Genomic DNA, 21,541 nt, shown 5'->3' with positions numbered 1-21,541 from the left:
CAGTTGAGTTTGGTAGACAGTAGAAGGCGGAAGGGAAAAGTCTCTCCAGTAAGAGACTATTAATCTAGAGACCCTGATAATATTCCAGGGATGCAGGTTCAAATCTTGCCACAGCAAACACTGGAATTTGGATCCAGTAAAAGTGGCTTCAAGTGGACAGCGCCTGGGAAATGAATATTCAAGGCCACACATGCTATTGTAAGGACAGACTGACGGGCAGAGGGGGTGGGGTGACCTGTTGGTGAGGAATGATATTCAGTCCCTTGCACGGGGGGACCTAGAATCAGGGGATGTAGAGTCAGTGTGGATAGAGCTGAGAAATTCTATGGGAAGAAAGACCCTATTGGGAGTTATCTACAGGCCCCCAAACAGTAGCCTGGATGTAGTGTGTAAGTTAAATAAGGAGCTGAAATTGGTCTGTCGCAAAGATATTACTACAGTTGTTATGGGGGATTTCAACATGCAGGTAGACTGGGAGAATCAGGATGGTACTGGACCCCAAGAAAAGGAGTTTGTGGAGTGCCTCCGAGATCGATTATTAGAACAGCTGGTGCTGGAGCCGACCAGGGAGAAGGCAATTCTGGATCCGGTATTGTACAACGAACCAGAATTGATCAGGGACCTCGAAGTGAAGGAGCCATTGGGAAGTAGTGACCATAATACAATAAGCTTCAATCTGCAATTTGAAAGGGAGAGGATACAATCGGAAGTGACAATATTTCTGTTGAATAAAGGGAACTATGGAGCTATGAGGGAGGAGCTGGCCAAAGTTCAATGGTGCAATACCTTAGCAGGGATGACAGTGGAGGAACAATGGCGGATACTTCTGTGTATAATGCAGAAGTTGCAGGATCAGTTCATTCCAAAAAGGAAGAAAGATCCCAGGAGGAGGCATGGGTGGCCGTGGCTGATGAGGGAAGTTAAGAAACATATAAAGTTAAAAGGGAAAAAGTATAACATAGCAAAGATAAGTGGGAAAACAGAGGACTGGGAAGCTTTTAAAGAACAACAGAGGATTACTAAAAAGGAAATATGCAGAGGAAAAATGAGGTATGAAGGTAAACTGGCCAAAAATGTAAAGGAGGATAGTAAAAGCTTTTTTAGGCAAAAAATGGTTAAGACTAAAATTGGGCCTTGAAGGCAGAAACGGGTGAATTTATTACGGGGAACAAAGAAATGACAGAAGAATTGAATTGGTACTTCAGATCTGTGTTCACTGGGGAAGACACAAGCAATCTCCCTGCGGTAACAGTGGCTGAAGGACCTGAACTGAAGGAAATTTATATTTGCCAGGAATTGGTGTTGGAGAGACTGTTAGGTCTGAAGGTTGATAAGTTCCCGGGACCTGATGGTCTACATCCAAGGGTACTGAAGGAGGTGGCTCGGGAAATCGTGGATGCATTGATGATTATTTTCCAATGTTCTATAGATTCAGGATCAGTTCCTGCGGATTGGAGAGTGGCTAATGTTGTACCACTTTTTAAGAAAGGTGGGGGAGAGAAAGCAGGAAATTATAGACCAGTTAGTCTGACCTCAGTGGTGGGAAAGATGCTGGAGTCTATTATAAAGGAAGAAATTACGGCACATCTGGATAGTAGTAACAGGATAGGTCAGAGTAAGCATGGATTTATGAAGGGGAAATCATGCTTGACTAATCTTCTGGAATATTTTGAGGATGTAACTCTGAAGATGGACGAGGGAGATCCAGTAGATGTAGTGTACCTGGACTTTCAGAAAGGTTTTGATAAAGTTCCACATAGGAGGTTAGTGAGCAAAATTAGGGCGCATGGTATTGGGGGCAAAGTACTAACTTGGATTGAAAGTTGGTTGGCTGATAGGAAACAAAGAGTAGTGATAAACGGCTCCCTTTTGGAATGGCAGGCGGTGACCAGTGGGGTACCGCAGGGATCAGTACTGGGATCGCAGCTTTTCACAATATACATTATTGATATAGATGATGGTATTAAAAGTAATATTCCTGATGAAGGGCTCTGGCCCGAAACATCGAAATTCCTGTTCCTTGGATGCTGCCTAACCTGCTGTGCTTTAACCAGCAACACATTTTCAGCTCTTAAAAGTAATATTAGCAAGTTTGCTGATGATACAAAGCTGGGTGGCAGGGTGAAATGTGAGGAGGATGTTAGGAGATTACAGGGTGACCTGGACAAGTTAGGTGAGTGGACGGATGCATGGCAGATGCAGTTTAATGTGGATAAATGTATGGTTATCCACTTTGGTGGCAAGAACAGGAAGGCAGATTACTACCTAAATGGAGTCAAGTTAGGTAAAGGGGCAGTACAACGAGATCTGGGTGTTCTTGTACACCAGTCAATGAAGGTAAGCATGCAGGTACAGCAGGTAGTGAAGAAGGCTAATAGCATTCTGGCCTTCATAACAAGAGGGATTGAATATAGAAGCAAAGAGGTGCTTCTGCAGCTGTACAGGGCCCTGATGAGACCACACCTGGAGTATTGTGTGCAGTTCTGGTCTCCAAATTTAAGGAAAGACATTCTGGCTATTGAGGGAGTGTAGCGTAGGTTCACAAGGTCAATTCCTGGAATGGCGGGACTACCTTACGCTGAAAGACTGTAGTGACTGGGTTTGTATACCCTTGAGTTTAGAAGGCTGACAGGGGATCTGATTGAGACATATAAGATTATTAGATGATTGGACACTCTGGAGGCAGGAAGCATGTTTCCACTGATGGGTGAGTCCCGAACCAGAGGACACAGTTTAAAAATAAGGGATAGGCCATTTAGAACAGATTCTGGATCAGTGGTGCTGGAAGAGCACAGCAGTCCAGGTAGCATCCAACAAGCAGCGAAATCGACGTTTCGGGCAAAAGAACAGAGTTGAGGAGAAACGTCTTCACCCAGAGAGTGGTGGCTGGGTGTGTGGAATGCTCTGTCCCAAAAGGCAGTGGAAGCCCAGTCTCTGGATACTTTAAAGAAAGAGTTGGATAGAGCTCTTAAGGATAGTGGAATCAAGGGTTATGGGGATAAGGCAGGAACAGGATACTTATTGAGGATGATCATAATAAATGGTGGTGCTGGCTTGAAGGGCAGAATGGCCTACTCCTGCACCTATTGTCTGTTGAAAAAAATCTGGAATTAAGAGCCTAATGGTGAGCATTGTTTTTTTGGGGGGGAACCCATCTGGTTCATTAAGGGCCTTAAAGGAAGGAAATCTGCTATGCTTACCTGGTTTAGCTTACATGTGACTACAGACTCACAGCAATGTGGTTGACTATTAACAGTTGGGCAATAGGTATTAAATGCAGGCCCAGCCAGCGACACCCACATCCTGTGAAAAGCCACTGCCTCACCAGTATGTAGGGTGGTTTCAAGACTGTTTTCAGGGCTAGAAAGTTGCAACTATGAGAATTTGTGCTTTTCTTGCTCACTCAAGAAGCTTGACATCATCTTGTACAAAACAGCCTGCTTGATTGTCACTCCATTCTTCATCCTGCAACATTCCCTTACCCCACCAATGATGCTCAGTAGCAGCGAGGTGTACCATTTATAAAATGCACGCAGTAATTCAACAAGGCTCCTAATACAGCACCTTCCAAACCCGTAACCATTTACTATCTAGAAGGACCAGAATAATAGTTACTTAGAAATACCTGTAACAGCAAGTTCTCTTCCAAGCAACACACAAGCCTGAATTTAGAAAGATATTCATGTTCTTTTATTATTGCTTGGTCAAATGCCTGAAACCTTCAGGTGTGGCCGCACACAAATGTGGACTGCAATGTTGCCTGAATGTGACTCACCCCCATTCAAGACAGGTAAGAATTGGAAATAAATGGGGCCTTGCCGGTCATAATCACATCCTGTGAATAAATAATAAGTTCTTTGTATTCTTTTTCTGTTTACCTCTTCCTTTTAAGTCAGTGTGATTGTCCAGTGTAACTTCACCAATTGTTTTTGCTATTATATGCTATGTCACTCCTTAGAAAAATACAACTCAGAAAATAGGAGCATCAATAGACTCTTGGTCCTTTGAGCTGCTTTGCCACATGATCAGTCTTACATTGGCAGCCTTTTATTAGACTATGTCGGCTGATCCGAGACTTTTTACCCTATAAAGGCCCTTAAGAATCCTTTACATTTCAATGAAATCACCTCACAAGAAAATAGTAGAGGAGTTAAATAGATATTTTACATCAGTCTTTACAGTGGAGGATACTTCAAACATCTCACTAATACTAAAGAATACAGGGGAAGAAGTACCATTTATTAGCCATCCCTAATTGCCCAGATGGCAGTTTAAATGTCAGCCAAGTTGCTTTGGTTCCGAAGTCACATGTTGGACAGACCTGGTAAGGACAGCGGTTTCCTTCCCTCAAGAATATGAGTGAACCAGATAAGTTTTTCCTGATAATGAAGAACAATTTATGGTTGTCTTTTAATTTTTAACTCCAGATATTTATTGAATTCAAATTCTATCATTTCTCATGGCAGGATTTTAACTCCGGTTTCCAGAACATTCCCAAAATCTCTAGGTTAATAATCTAGCGATAATGCCACAATGCCATCAATAGCTATGTGCCAGTCAATGTGATCACAAATGCTCATCAAGCTCAGTAGCCTCATCCTGCCCTCGTCCCATGTCCCTTGATCCCTTTTATGACAAAAGCTATACCATTTTCTTTCTCAACGACATTCTGCGGTTATAAATTCCACAGGCTCACGATTCTGGATGAAGAAATTACTCCTCATCTCAGTCTTAAAAGGATTACCCCTTATCCTTAAGCTATTCCTCCCTTATTCTGGATTCCCTCACTATGTGGAATATCCTTCCAGCATCTAACCTGTTTTGTACTGTTAAACTTTTATAGGTTTCAGTCAGATCCCCCTTATTCTATGAACAACCCTAACTGACTCAGTTCATCTTCACAAAAGGTCTGTTTCAATATATAGTTTCAGTTACATCACACTGAAACATTTTGCTATAAATTCTGTTTCTTAAGATCTTATACTCCACAAACACCTGATGAAGGAGCAGCGCTCTGAAAGCTCGTACTTGCAATCAAACCTGTTGGACTATAACCTGGTGTTGTGTGACCTTTAACTTTGTACTGGTAAAAACAGTGACTGCAGATGCTGGAAACCAGATTCTGGATCAGTGGTGCTGGAAGAGCACAGCAGTTCAGGCAGCATCCAAGGAGCAGCAAAATCGACGTTTCGGGCAAAAGCCCTTCATCAGGAATAAAGGCAGAGAGCCTGAAGCGTGGAGAGATAAGCTAGAGGAGGGTGGGGGGTGGGGAGAAAGTAGCATAGCGTACACTAGGTGAGTGGGGGAGGAGATGAAGGTGATAGGTCAGGGAGGAGAGGGTGGAGTGGATAGGTGGAAAAGGAAATAGGCAGGTAGGACAAGTCCGGACAAGTCATGGGGACAGTGCCGAGCTGGAAGTTTGGAACTAGGGTGAGGTGGGGGAAGGGGAAATGAGGAAACTGTTGAAGTCCACATTGATGCCCTAGGGTTGAAGTGTTCCGAGGCGGAAAATGAGGCAATCTTCCTCCAGGCGTCTGGTGGTGAGGGAGCGGCGGTGAAGGAGGCCCAGGACCTCCATGTCCTCAGCAGAGTGGGAGGGGGAGTTCAAATGTTGGGCCACGGGGTGGTGTGGTTGATTGGTTCGGGTGTCCCAGAGGTGTTCCCTAAAACGCTCTGCTAGGAGGCGCCCAGTCTCCCCAATGTAGAGGAGACCGCATCGGGAGCAACAAATGCAATAAATAATATTAGTGGATGTGCAGGTAAAACTTTGATGGATGTGGAAGGCTCCTTTAGGGCCTTGGATAGAGTTGAGGGAGGAGGTGTGGGCGCAGGTTTTACAGTTCCTGCGTTGGCAGGGGAAGGTGCCAGGATGGGAGGGTGGGTTGTAGGTGGGGGCATGGACCTGACCAGGTAGTCACGGAGGGAACAGTCTTTGTGGAAAGGGATGGGGAGGGTAATATATCCCTGGTGGTGGGGTCTTTTTGGAGGTGGCGGAAATGTCGGCAGATGATTTGGTTTATGTGAAGGTTGGTAGGGTGGAAGGTGAGCACCAGGGGCGTTCTGTCCTTGTTACGGTTGGAGGGATGAGGTCTGAGGGCAGAGGTGCGGGATGTGGACGAGATGGGTTGGAGGGCATCTTTAACCACGTGGGAAGGGAAATTGCGGTCTCTAAAGAAGGAGGCCATCTGGTGTGTTCTGTGGTGGAACTGGTCCTCCTGGGAGCAGGTACGGCGGAGGTGGAGGAATTGGGAATACGGGATGGCATTTTTGCAAGAGATAGGATGGGCAGAAGTGTAATCCAGGTAGCTGTGGGAGTCGGTGGGTTTGTAAAAAATGTCAGTGTCAAGTCGGTCATCATTAATGAAGATGGAGAGGTCGAGGAAGGGGAGGGAGGTGTCAGAGATGGTCCAGTTAAATTTAAGGTCAGGGTGGAATGTGTTGGTGCAGTTGATGAACCTCCTCGCGGGAGCACGAGGTAGCGCCAATGCAGTCATCAATGTAGCGGAGGAAGAGGTGGGGAGTGGTGCCGGTGTAATTATAGAAGATCAACTGTTCTTCGTAGCCAACAAAGAGACAGGTATAGCTGGGGCCCATACGTGTGCCCATGGCTACCCCTTTGGTCTGGAGGAAGTGGGAGGATTCAAAGGAGAAATTGTTGAGGGTGAGGACCAGTTCGGCCAAACGAATGAGAGTGTCGGTGGAAGGGTACAGTTGGGGACGTCGGGAGAGGGAAGAAACGGAGGGCTTGGAGGCCCTGGTCATGGCGGATGGAGGTGTAGAGGGATTGGATATCCATGGTGAAGATGAGGTGTTGGGGGCCGGGGAAACGGAAGTCTTGGAGGAGGTGGAGGGAGTGGGTGGTGTTTCGAATGTATGTGGGGAATTCCTGGACTAGGGGGGGATAGGACAGTGTTGAGGTAGGTAGAGATGAGTTCGGTGTGGCAGGAGCATGCTGAGGCAATGGGTCGGCCAGGGTGGTCAGGCTTGTGGATATTGGGAAGGAGGTAGAACCGGGCAGTGCGGGGTTCCCGGACTATGAGGTTGGAAGCTGTGGGTGGGAGATCTCCTGAGGTGATGAGGTTCTGTATGGTCTGGGAGGTGATGGTTTGGTGATGGTGGGGTGGGGTCATGGTCGAGGGGGTGGTAGGAAGAGGTGTCCTTGAGTTGGCGTTTAGCTTCAGCGGTGTAGAGGTCAGTGCACCAGACTACCACTGTGCCCCTTTATCTGCTGGCTTGATGGTGAGGTTGGGATTGGAGCAGAGGGATTGGAGGGCTGCGTGTTGTGAGGGTGAGAGGTTGGAGTGGGGAAGGGGGGTGGACAGGTTGAGGCGGTTAATGTTTCGGCGGCAGTTGGAAATGAAGAGGTCGAGGGCGGGTAATAGGCCAGCGCGGGGTGTCCAGGTGGATGGAGTGTGTCGGAGGTGGGTGAAGGGGTCCTCGGAAGGTGAGCGGGAATCCTGATTGTGAAAGTAAGCTCGGAGGCGGAGGCGGTGGAAGAATTGTTTGACGTCACGGCGTGTATTAAATTCATTGATGCGTGGACGGAGGGGGATGAAGGTGAGTCCTTTGCTGAGGACTGATCATTCATCCTCAGTGAGGGGGAGGTCTGGAGGGATGGTGAACACTCGGCAGGGCTGGGAGCTGGGATCTGGTGTAGGTGTGGAGCTGGGAGTGGGGGCGGAGCCAGTAACTGGAGTGGGTGTGATGGTGGAGGGAAGGGGGTGGAGTCATGAGCAGGGGTAGTGTTCTCCTTGGGGTTCTGGGGGGTGGGGATAGTGACAGTGGGGTGTGTGTGGGGGGCGTGTCAGCAGAATGCAGGTGAGTGGCGCTGGTGAGGGCGGAAGTGGTGGTGACCACGGCCGTAGGGGTGGCAGAAGTCACTGAGCGTGTGGTATCAGCGATGATGTGAGGGGCAGAAGTGACGTCACGTGTGATGCATGAGAAATTGTGAGGGGCGGAAGTGGTTGTGAAGGTGGCCATGATGGGGGCGGAAGTGACATCACCAGTCAGCGTGGGGGTGGCAGCTGCATCAGTCGGATGGCGAATGGCGTCTGAGTAGTTTTCGAGGCCAGGGGAATCTTCTGGAATGTTTGAGGAGCACTGGTTATGGTGGTGGGGAGATAAAAGTTTGTTGTGCTTACAGCTTTTGATGTTTGAGATGGAATTGAAATACTGTTTATTGAGAGTATGAATTCTCCTGAGGATGTACTACAGAGTGGGTCCTTTGCAATTCTGAGAGAGTGTGGCCCTCAGCTGAGGCAGAGCTGACTGTAGAGAGGTTAGGTGCCAGCGCATTGCTGCAAGCGTGGAGCGGAGGATCCTGAAGAACTGCTGCTGGTGTTTTTGCGTGGGTTTCCTCCGGGTGCTCCGGTTTCCTCCCACAGTCCAAAGATGTGCGGGTCAGGTGAATTGGCCATGCTAAATTGCCCGTAGTGTTAGGTAACGGGTAAATGTAGGGGTATGGGTGGGTTGCGCTTCGGCGGGTCGGTGTGGACTTGTTGGGCCGAAGGGCCTGTTTCCACACTGTAAGTAATCTAATCTAATCTTTTTGAATCTGTACCCTGTACTGTTTGTCCTGTTCGGGTCCGAACTCTGCTGGTTTAAAGGTGGTTCGGAGACCGTGTGGGATGAGTTGGTTACGGAGGCAGGCACTGAGGAAGTAAATCTGGCTGTGGTACCGAGTTTGTTTCACGACATGGTTGAAGAGCTTCAGGGCAGAGGAAATGACCTGGGAGTTGCAGTGGGAGAGGCACTCCCTGAGATTCTTCTAAAGAGAGGAGGAAAACTTCTTCAAGGCAGGCATCCTTGCAAGAGGATTCGCAGTAGGGTTAAAATCAATGAGATAAACATAATGACTGCAAATGCTGGAAACCAGATCAGTAGTGCTGGAAGAGCACAGCAGTTCAGACAGCATCCAAAGTGCAGCGAAATCGATGTTTCGGGCAAAACCCCTTCATCAGGAATAAAGGCAGAGAGCCTGAAGCGTGGAGAGACCCACTGACTCCCACAGCTACCGGGATTACACCTCTTCCCACCCTACCTCCTGCAAAAATGCCATCCCGTATTCCCAATTCCTCCGCCTCCGCCGTATCTGCTCCCAGGAGGACCAGTTCCACCACAGAACACACCAGATGGCCTCCTTCTTTAGAGACCGCAATTTCCCTTTCCACGTGGTTAAAGATGCCCTCCAACACATCTCGTCCACATCCCGCACCTCCGCCCTCAGACCCCACCCCTCCAACCGTAACAAGGACAGAACGCCCCTGGTGCTCACCTTCCATCCTACCAACCTTCGCATAAACTAAATCATCCACCGACATTTCCACCACCTCCAAACGGACCCCACCACCAGGGATATATTTCCCTCCCCACCCCTTTCTGCCTTCCGCAAAGACCGTTCCCTCTGTGACTACCTGGTCAGGTCCACACCCCCCTACAACCCACCCTCCCCTCCTGGCACTTTCCCCTGCCACCGCAGGTACCAATGTTCTAGCAAAGAGGATAAATAGGATGGTCAGTAGGACGTTAAACTTCTGAGTTGGGGGGAAGGGAAAGTGAAAGTGACAGGGAGTATGGAGTTACATGGAAAGATAAGCAGCAGGATAGCATGTGTCCAGGCGGATTTAAACTCGAGGCAGACTGAGAATGCAGCAAAAAGGAAGGATAACTTAGGACATCTTATGACTTCCAATATCCCTAATGATAAAGTTAGCATTAAGGCACTTTACCTGAATGCTCGTAGCATTCATAACAAAGCAGATGAACTAATGGCACAGATCATAGTGAATGAGTATGATGTGGTAGGCATCACAGAGACATGGTTACAGGGGGGTCAGGACTGGCAGTTAAACCTTCAAGGATTTTCAACTTATCGAAAAGACAAGGAAGTCGGCAGAGGGGGTGGGGTTGCCTTATTAGTTAAGAACAAAATTAAATCTATGGCACTGAATGACGCAGCGTCGGATGATGTGGAGTCTGTGTGGGTGGAATTGAGGAATCACAAAGGCAAAAAAACCATAATGGGAGTTGTGTACAGACCTCCTAACAGTGGTCAGGACCAGGGGCGCAACATGTACCAGGAAATAGAGAAGGCATGTCAGAAAGGCAAGGTCATGGTGATCATGGGAGACTTCAATATGCAGGTGGACTGGGTAAATAATGCTGCCAGTGGATCCAAAGAAAGGGAATTCATGGAATGCTTACAGGATGGCTTTTTGGAACAGCTTGTCATGGAGCCCACAAGGGAGCAGGCTATTCTGGACCTAGTGCTTTGCAATGAACCAGACTTTATAAAAGATCTTAAAGTAAGGGAACCCTTAGGAAGTAGCGATCATAATATGGTAGAGTTCAGTCTGCAGTTTGAAAGAGAGAAGGCAAAATTGGATGTAATGGTGTTACAGTTAAATAAAGGTAATTATGAGGGCATGAGAGAGGAACTGACAAAAATAGACTGGAAGCAGAGCCTAGCGGGGAAGACAGTAGAGCAAAAATGGCAGGAGTTTGTGGGTATAATTGAGGACACAGTACAGAGGTTAATCCCCAAGAAAAGAAAGATTATCCGGGGAGGAAGTAGACAGCCATGGCTGACAAAGGAAGTCAGGAAATGTATTAAAGAAAAAGAGAGATCCTATAAAGTGGCCAAGAGCAGTGGGAAATCAGAAGATTGGGAAGGCTACAAAAACAAACAGAGGATAACAAAGAGAGAAATAAGGAAGGAGAGGATCAAATATGAAGGTAGGCTAGCCAGTAATATTAGAAATGATAGTAAAAGTTTCCTTCAATACATAAGAAACAAATGACAGGCAAAAGTAGACATTGGGCCACTTAAAACTGATGCTGGAAGCCTCGTGATGGGAGATAAGGAAATAGCAGGAGAACTTAGTGGGTGGCACGGTGGCACAGTGGTTAGCACTGCTGTCTCACAGCGCCTGAGACAGGGGTTCAATTCCCGACTCAGGCGACTGACTGTATGGAGTTTGCACGTTCTCCCCGTGTCTGCGTGGGTTTCCTCCGGGTGCTCCGGTTTCCTCCCACAGCCCAAAGATGTGCGGGTCAGGTGAATTGGCCATGCTAAATTGCCCGTAGTGTTAGGTAAGAGGTAAATCTAGGGATATGGGTGGGTTGCGCTTCGGCGGGTCGGTGTGGACTTGTTGGGCCGAAGGGCCTGTTTCCACACTGTAAGTATTCTAATCTAATCTAAAAAAACTTAACAAGTACTTTGCGTCAGTTTTCACAGTGGAAGACATGAGTAATATCCCAACAATTAAAGGGAGTCAGGGGGCTGAGTTGAGATTGGTTGCCATTACAAAAGAGAGAGTGCTAGAAAAGCTGAAAGGTCTTAAAATTGATAAATCTCCTGCCCCCGATGGGATACACCCTAGAGTTCTGAGAGAGGTGGCTGAAGAAATAGCGGAGGCATTGGTTGAGATCTTTCAAGAGTCACTGGAGTCAGGAAAGGTCCCGGATGATTGGAAGATCGCTGTTGTCACCCCCTTGTTCAAGAAAGGATCAAGACAAAGATGGAAAATTATAGGCCAATGAGCCTAACCTCGGTTGTTGCTAAAATTCTAGAATCCATCATTAAGGATGAGGTTTCCAAATTCTTGGAAGAACAGAGTCTGATTAGAACAAGTCAACATGGATTTAATAAGGGGAGGTCATGCCTGACAAACCTGTTGGAATTCTTTGAAGAGGTGACAAGTAGGTTAGACCAGGGAAACCCAGTGGATGTGGTCTATCTAGACTTCCAAAAAGCCTTTGATAAGGTACCACACGGGAGGCTGCTGAGCAAGGTGAGGGCCCATGGTGTTCGAGGTGAGCTGCTGGGATGGATTGAGGATTGGCTGTCAAACAGAAGGCAGAGAGTTGGGATAAGAGGTTCTTTTTCGGAATGGCAGCCGGTGACAAGCGGTGTCCCGCAGGATTCAGTGTTGGTGCCGCAGCTGTTCACATTATATATTAATGATCTGGATGAAGGGACTGGGGGCATTCTAGCGAAGTTTGCCGATGATACAAAGTTAGGTGGACAGGCAGGTAGTACTGAGGAAGTGGGGAGGCTGCAGAAGGATCTAGACAGTTTGGGAGAGTGGTCCAGGAAATGGCTGATGGAATTCAGCGTGAGCAAATGCGAGGTCTTGCACTTTGGCAAAACGAATAAAAGCATAGACTACTTTCTAAACAGTGAGAAAATTCGTAAAGCCAAAGTACAAAGGGATCTGGGAGTGCTAGTCGAGGATTCTCTTAAAGGTAAACATGCAGGTTGAGTCCGTGATTAAGAAGGCGAATGCAATGTTGTCTCTTATCTCAAGAGGGTTGGAATATAAAAGCAGTGATGTGCTACTGAGACTTTATAAAGCTCTGGTTAGGCCCCATTTGGAGTACTGTGTCCAGTTTTGGTCCCCACACCTCAGGAAGGACATACTGGCACTGGAGCGTGTCCAGCGGAGATTCATACGGATGATCCCTGGAATGGTAGGTCTAACATATGAGGAACGGCTGAGGATCCTGGGATTGTATTCATTGGAGTTTAGAAGATTAAGGGGAGACTTAATAGAAACTTACAAGATAATACATGGCTTGGAAAGGGTGGATGCTAGGAAATTTTTTCCGTTAGGCGAGGAGACTAGGACTCGTGGACACAGCCTTAAAATTAGAGGGTGTCAATTCAGAACAGAAATGAGGAGACATTTCTTCAGCCAGAGAGTGGTGGGCCTGTGGAATTCATTGGCGCAGAGTGCAGTGGAGGCCGGGACGCTAAATGTCTTCAAGGCAGAGATTGATAGATTCTTGTTGTCTCGAGGAATTAAGGGCTACGGGGAGAATGCGGGTAAGTGGAGTTGAAATGCCCATCAGCCATGATTGAATGGCGGAGTGGACTCGATGGACCGAATGGCCTTACTTCCACTCCTATGTCTTATGGTCTAATGAAAGTAAAAGGGGTGGAGGAGTTACATTACTGGTCAGAGAGGATATCATAGCTGTGCTGAAGGAAGGCACTCTGGGAGGCAATATGGGCAGAGCTCAGAAATAGGAAGGGTGCGGTAATAATGTTGGGGCAGTACCACAGGCCTCCCAACAGTGTGTGTGTGAGATACAAATACAAATATGTAAACAGATTCGCGAAAGACGTAGGAGCAACAGGGTGGTGGTGACAGGAGATTTTAATTTTCCCAACATTGACTGGGATTCACATAGAGTTAGAGGTCTAGATGGTGCAGAATTTGTAAGGAGCATCCAGGAGGGTTTTCTAGAGCAGTGTGTAAATGGTCCAACTCAGGAAGGGGCCATACTGGACCAGATGGTTGAAGTTTCAGTAGGCGATTACTTTGGGAAGAGTGATCACAATTCCATAAGTTTTAGTCACCTTCTCAAAGAACTTAATAAGGTTTGTGAGGCACGACGTATACTTCACAAAACCATGTTGACTATCCCTAATCAACTTATTACTTTTGAGATGATTATAAATCCTAAATCTTAAAACCCTTTACAACACTTTACCCACAGCCGAAGTTAGGCTTACAAAGTGTATAATTACCAGGGTTGTCTCTACTCCCCTTCTTGAACAAGGGGCAGCATTTACTATCCTCCAGTTTTCTGGACCTATTCCTGCAGACAATGATGACATAAAGATCAAAGCCAAAGCTCTGCAATCTCCTCCCTGGCTTCCCAGAGAATCCAAATATAAATCCCATCTGGCCCAGGGGTCTGACCAGAATTGCAAACACCTCCACCTTTGAACCTCAATCCCTAGTCCAGTAGCCTGTATCTCAGTCTTCTCCTCGACAATATTGTCTTTTTCCTGTGTGAAGACTGACGAAAAATATTCATCTAAGGCTTCTCCTATCTCCTCAGACTGCATGGACAATGTCCCACTACTGTCTTTGATTGGTCCTAATCTTACTCTAATCATTCTTTTGTTCCTGATATATTGTAGAAAGCTTTACGGTTTTCTTTGATCCTACCTGCCAACAATTTCTCATGTCACCTCCTGGCTCTTCTTAGCTCTCTCTTTAGGTCTTTCCTGGCTAACCTGTAACTCTCTAGTGCCCTAACAGAGCCTTCACGTCTCATCCAAACATAAACCTTCTTCTTCCTCTTGATATGAGATTCAACTTCCTTAGTAAACCCTGGCTCCCGCACTCAACAACTTCCTCCCTATCTGACAGGTACATAACTTATCAAGGACCATCAGTAGCTGTTCCTTACATAAGCTCCATATTTCAATTGTACCCAGCCCCTGCAATTTCCTTCCCCATCCTATGCATCTTAAATCTTGCCTCATCGCATCGTAATTGCTTTTATGTTATAACTCTTGCCCTGCGGTATATACCTGTTCCTTTCCAACACTAAAGTAAACATAACCGAATTGTGATCACTACCACCAAAGTGCTCACCTACCTCCAAATCTAACACCTGGCCAGGTTCATTACCCAGTACCAAATGTAATGTGGCCTCACCTCTTGTCGGCCTGTCCACATACTGTGTCAGGAAACCCTCTTCCACACATTGAACAAAAACTGACCCATCTAAAATACTTGAATTATAGTATTCCCAGTCAATATTTTGAAAGTTAAATTCACCGATAACAAACTACACTGTTCCTCTTGCTCCTATTGCGAATCATCTTTGCTATCCTTTCTCTGCATCTTTGGAAGTATTCAGAGGCCTATTAGAAAACTCCCAATGGAGTGACCTCTTCATTCCTGTTTCCAACCGCAGCCCAGACTACCTCAGCAGGCGAGTCCTCGAATGCCTTACTGAAGTCCATATAGATCACGTCTTTTTGTTCATCAATCCTTTTTGTTACTTCTTTAAAAAACTCAATCAAGTTTGTGAGACATGACGCACAAAACAATGTTGATTATCCCTAATCAGTTCTTGCCTTTCCAAAGACATACAAATCCTGTCCTTAAGAATTCCCTCCAACAACTTGCCAGTCACTGACCTCAGGCTCACCAGTCTATAGTTCCCTGGTTTATCCTTACCACCTTTCTTAAATAATGGCACCATGTTAGCCACCCTCCAGTGTGTACCTCACCTGTGACTATTGATGATACATCTCAGCAAGGGGCCCAGTAATCACTTCTCTAGCTTCCCACAGAGTTCTAGGGTACACCTGATCAGGTCCTGGGGATTTATCCACCTATTCACGTTTCAAGACATCCAGCACTTCCTCCTCTGTCATCTCAACATCGTTCAAGATGTCACCATCTATTTCTCCACATTCTATATCTTCTATGTCCTTCTCCACAGTAAACACGAATGCAAAATGCTCGTTTAGTATCTCCCCTATCTCCTGCAACTCCCCACAAAGGCCACCTTGCTGATCTTTGAGGGCCTGTATTCTCTCCCTAGTAACCCTTTTGTCCTTAGTGTATTTGTAAAATATGTTGCTCTAATTCCTGCTAACTATTTGGGGGCCTACAGTACAATCCCAATAACATCACTATACCCTCCTTATTTCTTAGCTCCACCCACAAGACCTCACTGAATGACCCTTCAGTTATTTAATCTCTGATTACTGTTATGATACTCACCTTAATCAAAATGCAACTCCCCCTTCTCCCTACCACCCCTTTTCTGCCTAAAGCACCTCTACCCTGGTACATGAGCTGCCAGTCCTGTCCCTCCCTTAGCTCTGTTTTTGTAATGGATATAATATCCTAGCCCCATGTACCTATCCCTGTGTTCATCAGCCTTATGTGTCAGCTCTCTTGCATTGGAATAAAAGCAGTTTAAGCCAACAGACCTTGCATGCTCCCTGCCATGTTTCAGCCTGACCTGTCTCTTAAACTTACTATTTCTGATGACTGTATCTCCTTCCAGCCTTGCACTCTCCTCCATCCTGCTGAGGATCCCACTCCCCTGCCAATCTAATTTGCAGGACTAGCAAACCAGACCGCCAAGATATTGGCCCCTCTCCAGTTCAGATGCAACCTGTCCGTCTTCAACAAGTCACCTCTGAATGCTCTGAAATTCTGAATCCCTGCACCAATTCTTTAGCCACGCATTCATCTGCCATATCATCCTGCTATTCCCCTCACTTGCACTTCCTCAACAAACTCAGTCACGTTTGTGAGACAAAACTCTTCCTGTATAAGGCCATGCTGACTATCCCCAATAAGTCCAGTCTTCTCCAAATGAGAGTGAATCCTGTCCTCAGAATTCCCTACCACTAATGTAAGGCACTCTGGCCTATAATTCTGGATCAGTGATGCTGGAAGAGCACAGCCGGTCAGGCAGCATCCAACGAGCAGCAAAATCGACATTTCGGGCAAAAGCCCTTCATCAGGAATAAAGGGAGAGAGCCTGAAGCGTGGAGAGATAAGCTAGAGGAGGGTGGGGGGTGGGGAGAAAGTAGCATAGAGTACAATAGGTGAGTGGGGGAGGTGATGAAGGTGATAGGTCAGGGAGGAAAGGGTGGAGTGGATGGGTGGAAAAGGAGATAAGCAGGTAGGACAAGTCATGGGGACAGTGCTGAGCTGGAAGTTTGAAACTAGGATGAGGTGGGGGAAGGGGAAATAAGGAAACTGTTGAAGTCCACATTGATGCCCTGGGGTTGAAGTGTTCCGAGGCGGAAGATGAGGCGTTCTTCCTCCAGGCGTCTGGTGGTGAGGGAGCAGCGGTGAAGGAAGCCCAGGACCTCCATGTCCTCGGCAGAGTGGGAGGGGGAGTTGAAATGTTGGGCCATGGGGCGGTGTGGTTGATTGGTGCGGGTGTCCCAGAGATGTTCCCTAAAGCGCTCTGCTAGGAGGCGCCCAGTCTCCCCAATGTGGAGGAGACCGCATTGGGAGCAACAAATGCAATAAATAATATTAGTGGATGTGCAACTTTGATGGATGTGGAAGGCTCCTTTAGGGCCTTGGATAGAGGTGAGGGAGGAGGTGTGGGCACAGGTTTTACAGTTCCTGCAGTGGCAGGGGAAAGTGCCAGGATGGGAGAGTGGGTTGTAGGGGGGTGTGGACCTGACCAGGTAGTCACGGAGGGAACGGTCTTTGCGGAAGGCGGAAAGGGGTGGGGAGGGAAATATATCCCTGGTGGTGGGGTCTTTTTGGAGGTGGCGGAAATGTCGGCGGATGATTTGGTTTATGTGAAGGTTGGTAGGGTGGAAGGTGAGCACCAGGGGCGTTCTGTCCTTGTTACGGTTGGAGGGTGTGGTCTGAGGGGAGGGAGGTGTCAGAGATGGTCCAGGTAAATTTAAGGTCAGGGTGGAATGTGTTGGTGAAGTTGATGAATTGCTCAACCTCCTCACGGGAGCACGAGGTGGCGCCAATGCAGTCATCAGTGTAGCGGAGGAAGAGGTGGGGAATGGTGCCGGTGTAACTACGGAAGATCAACTATTCTACGTAGCCAACAAAGAGACAGGCATAGCTGGGGCCCATACGTGTGCCCATGGCTCCCCCTTTGGTCTGGAGGAAGTGGGAGGATTCAAAGGAGAAATTGTTGAGGGTGAGGACCAGTTCGGCCAAACGAATGAGAGTGTCGGTGGAAGGGTACTGTTGGGGACGTCGGGAGAGGGAAGAAACGGAGGGCTTGGAGGCCCTGGTCATGGCGGATGGAGGTGTAGAGGGATTGGATATCCATGGTGAAGATGAGGTGTTGGGGGCCGGGGAAACGGAATGTCTTGAATTATCCCAGCTGCCCTTTTTAAACAAAGGAATAAGATTGACTATTCATTAGTTCTCTGTGACCTTGCCTTTGACTAAAAAGGAAACAAAGATCTCTGCCAAGGCCCCAGCAATCTCTTCTCTTGCCTCCTTCAGTATATCCCACCAAACTCTGGGCAATTTAACATGGCCAATTCATCTAACATGCACATCTTTGGACCGTAGGAGGAAACCCACACAGACACAGGGAGAATGTGCAAACTCCACACAGACAGTCGCCCGAGGCTGGGATCGAACCCGGGTTCCTGGTGCTGTGAGGCAGCAGTGCTGACCACTGAGCCACCGTGTTGCTCACAAAATCATCATGTTGCACTCAAACCTACAATCCCTGATCTGAAGTCAGACGCTTTACCCACCATGCCACCAACTCAACGATGAAATGAGCTGCCAGCTGAAATTGAGGCAGGTACATTAACAACATTTAAAAGGCATTTGGGCAAAGACATAGATAAGGAAGAGTTTAGTAGGATATATGGACCAAGTGCAGGGAAATGGGATAGCTTGGATGGACATTTTGGTCAGCATGGACCAGTTTGGGCCAAAGGGCCCGTCTCTGTGCTGTAGATGAAGGGCTTTTGTCCGAAACATTGATTTTCCTGCTCCTCGGATGCTGCCTGACCTGCTGTGCTTTTCCAGCACCACTCTCTCAACTTTGTGCTGTAGGAATCTATGAATCTATCTGCAATCTGTTTGAACATAATGCAAATCCAGAAACAAAATGTCTAGAGCATGTCTGAACAAGAATCAACCTGCAATTAACTTCCAGACTTGGTCTCATAAACAAATATTATATTGTTTATTCTCCTCTCATTTTTAAAAATAAGCTGCTGCTCACAATTCAAAGGTTACTTTCAGCTCTCAGAACACAGTACATAGTTTCAAACCAAAATGATTAAAAATAATGAAGGTCTGAATTCATAACATTCAAACCTGTGGGCCAAGCCTGGAAAATGGGATCAGTCTGGAGGGGTGAGTTTTCTGGGCAGACTCGATGGCCCTCTTCCGTACTGTACGACTGACTCCCTCGTCCTGTTTGGTAGCTTCAGGAGGTTGACATCTCTTTCTAACTATCGCGAGTGCTGCTCCTGAACAAGGGTTGATCCCCTGACTTGATGGTCATGTTAGAATGTGATGCCAGATCATTACATTGCAGATGTGTTGGAGTATGATTCTGTTGGTGCTATATTGGAAAGTGTGAATGTAAAAAGGGATCTGGGTATCTTTGTACACCAGTCAATGAAAATGGACTGACAAGTGAATTGAATTGAATGAATTTAATTTATTGTCACGTGTACCAAGGCACAGTGAAAACTTTTGTCTTGCGAGCAGAGTTCGTTAAGTAGCAGAGATAGTAAATAATAGGTAAACAGCGGCAAAAACAAACGCACAGATACAGGCGAATGTTAAGAGTTTGAGAGTTCAAATAATTAGAAAGACAAATGTTTTATCGGCGTTCACTGCAAGATCTGTTGAGTTATGAAGTAGGGACGCCTTTGCTACAGTTAGACAAGGTCTTGGTGAGACCACAATCGAGAGTATGCAGATATTTCCGTACGTAAAGAAGGATATCCTTGCCAGAAAGGAGGTTTACTGGAGGTTCATGAGGCTGATACCAGGGATGACAAGACTATCCTATGAGAAGGGAATGGTTCGATTGAGCCTTACTAGAGTTTAGAAGGATAATAGGGGATCTGATTCAAATGTATAAAATTCCCTCAGGGCTAGAAGAATGTTATTACACAGACTAAATGTAGGGAGGATATTTTCCCTGTCTGGGGAGTCTAGAACCAGGAGAGACAGTCTCATGGTGAGGGATATACCATTTGGAACTGGGATGAAGAAAGGGTAGTGAACCTGGTGAATTCTCTACTAGAGAAGGCTGTAGTGGATGAATGACTGACTATATTCAAGAAAAAGATGGATAAGTTTTTATATTTTAAAAGCATAAAGGGATGTGAGGAGAAAACAGGAATAAAGTGTATCAGTCATAGAAAAGTACAGCACAGAACAGGCCCTTTGGCCCACCATGTTGTGCCGAGGTTTAATCCTCATGTAAAATATAATAACTTAACCTACGACCCCTCAACTCACTGCTATCCATGTGCATGTCCAACAGTCATTTAAATGTCCCCAATGACTCTGCTCCCACCACCACCACTGGCAACACATTCCATGCATTCACAACTCTCTGTGTAAAGTACCTACCTCTGATGTCCCCTCTATATCTTTCTCCTAATATCTTCAAACTATGATTTCTCGTACTAGTCAATCCTGCCCTGGGAATAAGTCTCTGGCTATTGACTTTATCTTTTCCACTCATTATTTTGTATACCTCGATCAGGTCTCCTTTCTTCCTCCCCTCCAGAGAGAAAAGTCTGAGCTTATTCAACCTTTCTTCATAAGACAAGCCCTCCAGTCCAGGCAGCATCCTGCTAAACCTTCTTTGCACCCTCACCAAAGCCTCTGTATCTTTCTTAAGATACCATATGCTTTCTTAACAACCCTATCCACTTCGGTGGCAACTTTGAGGGATCTATGTACTTGTACACCCAGATCCCTCTGTTCCTCCACACTGCCAAGAATCCTGTCTTTAATCCTATATCCAGCATTCGAGTTCGACCTTCCAAAATGCATCATTCACATTTAGATTAGATTCCCTACAGTGAGGAAACAGGCCCTTCGGCCCAACAAGTCCACACCAGCCCTCTGAAGAACAACCCACCCAGACCCATTCCCCTACTCCTAATACTACGAGCAAATTAACATGGCCAATTCACCTAACCTGCACATTTTTGGACTGTGGGAGGAAACCGGAGCACCCGGAGGAAACCCACGCAGACACGGGGAGAACGTGCAAACTCCACACAGTCAGTCGCCTGAGGCGGGAATTAAACCTGGGTCTCTGGCGCTGTGAGACAGCAGTGCTAACCACTGTGCCACCGTGTCTCCCAGCTTTATCCAGGTTGAACTCCACCTGCCATTTCTCAGCCCAGCTCTGCATCCTATGTCGCGCTGCAGCCAGCAGTAGCCCTCGATACTATCGATGGCACCTCCAACCTTTGTGTCATCTGCAAATTTACTAACCCACCCCTCAACCTCCTCATCCAAGTCATTTATAAAAACTACAAAGAGCAGAGTCCCAAGAACAGAGCCCTGTGGGACCCCACTCAACACTGACCTCCAGGCAGAATACTTTCCATCTACAACCACTCTCTGCCTTCTGTCAGCCAGCCAATTCTGAATCCAGATAGCCAAATCTCCCGGTATCCCATACTTCCTGACTTTATGAATGAGCCAACCGTGGGGAACCCTATCAAATGCTCATCTGAAATCCATATACACCACATCCACTGCTCGACCGTTGTCGACCTGTCTTGACACCTCTCAAAGAACTCAGTAAGATTTGTGAGGCATGACCTGCCCCTCACAAAGCCATGCTGGCTGCCTTTAATCACACTATGCTTTGCCAACTCGTCATAAATCCTATCCCTCAGAATTCTTTCCACAACTTTGCTGACCACAGATGTAAGACTGACTGGTCTGACAGGGATTTCCCTACTACCCTTCTTGAAAAGAGGAACAACATTCGCCTCCTTCCAATCCTCCGGTACATGGAGAGTGAGGAGGCAAATATCCTCGCCAGCGGCTTAGCAACCTCCTTTCTTGCTTCCCAGAGCAGCCTAGGATAAATCTGGTCTGGCCCTGGGGACCTATCAATCTTAATGTTTTCCAAAATTTCCAGCACATCAACTTCATTAATCTTGATCTGGTCAAGACTGTATCCCAGCTCCTCAAAGTTCTTATTTACAACAAGTTCCCTTTCCTTGGTGAAAACCGAAGCAAAGAACTCATTTAGGGCTTCCCCTATCTGCTCA

The 21,541-nt window shown here is 46.8% G+C and overlaps 1 protein-coding gene across 1 annotated transcript in view; it reads left to right on the top strand.

Annotated features, from left to right (window-relative positions):
- fbxo41 (F-box protein 41) overlaps positions 1–21,541 on the top strand; it is a 320,938-nt gene that overhangs the window by 71,782 nt on the left and 227,615 nt on the right. Inside the window, exon 6 of the mRNA XM_060827707.1 lies at positions 1,309–1,326. Within this exon, the coding sequence (XP_060683690.1) occupies positions 1,309–1,326 (18 nt within the window). The remainder of the gene's footprint in view (positions 1–1,308; positions 1,327–21,541) is intronic.

Source organism: Hemiscyllium ocellatum, chromosome 1 (assembly GCF_020745735.1).
Source record: "Hemiscyllium ocellatum isolate sHemOce1 chromosome 1, sHemOce1.pat.X.cur, whole genome shotgun sequence".
Classification (NCBI taxonomy): domain Eukaryota; kingdom Metazoa; phylum Chordata; class Chondrichthyes; order Orectolobiformes; family Hemiscylliidae; genus Hemiscyllium; species Hemiscyllium ocellatum.
This window is presented reverse-complemented; position numbering and strand designations above follow the sequence as displayed.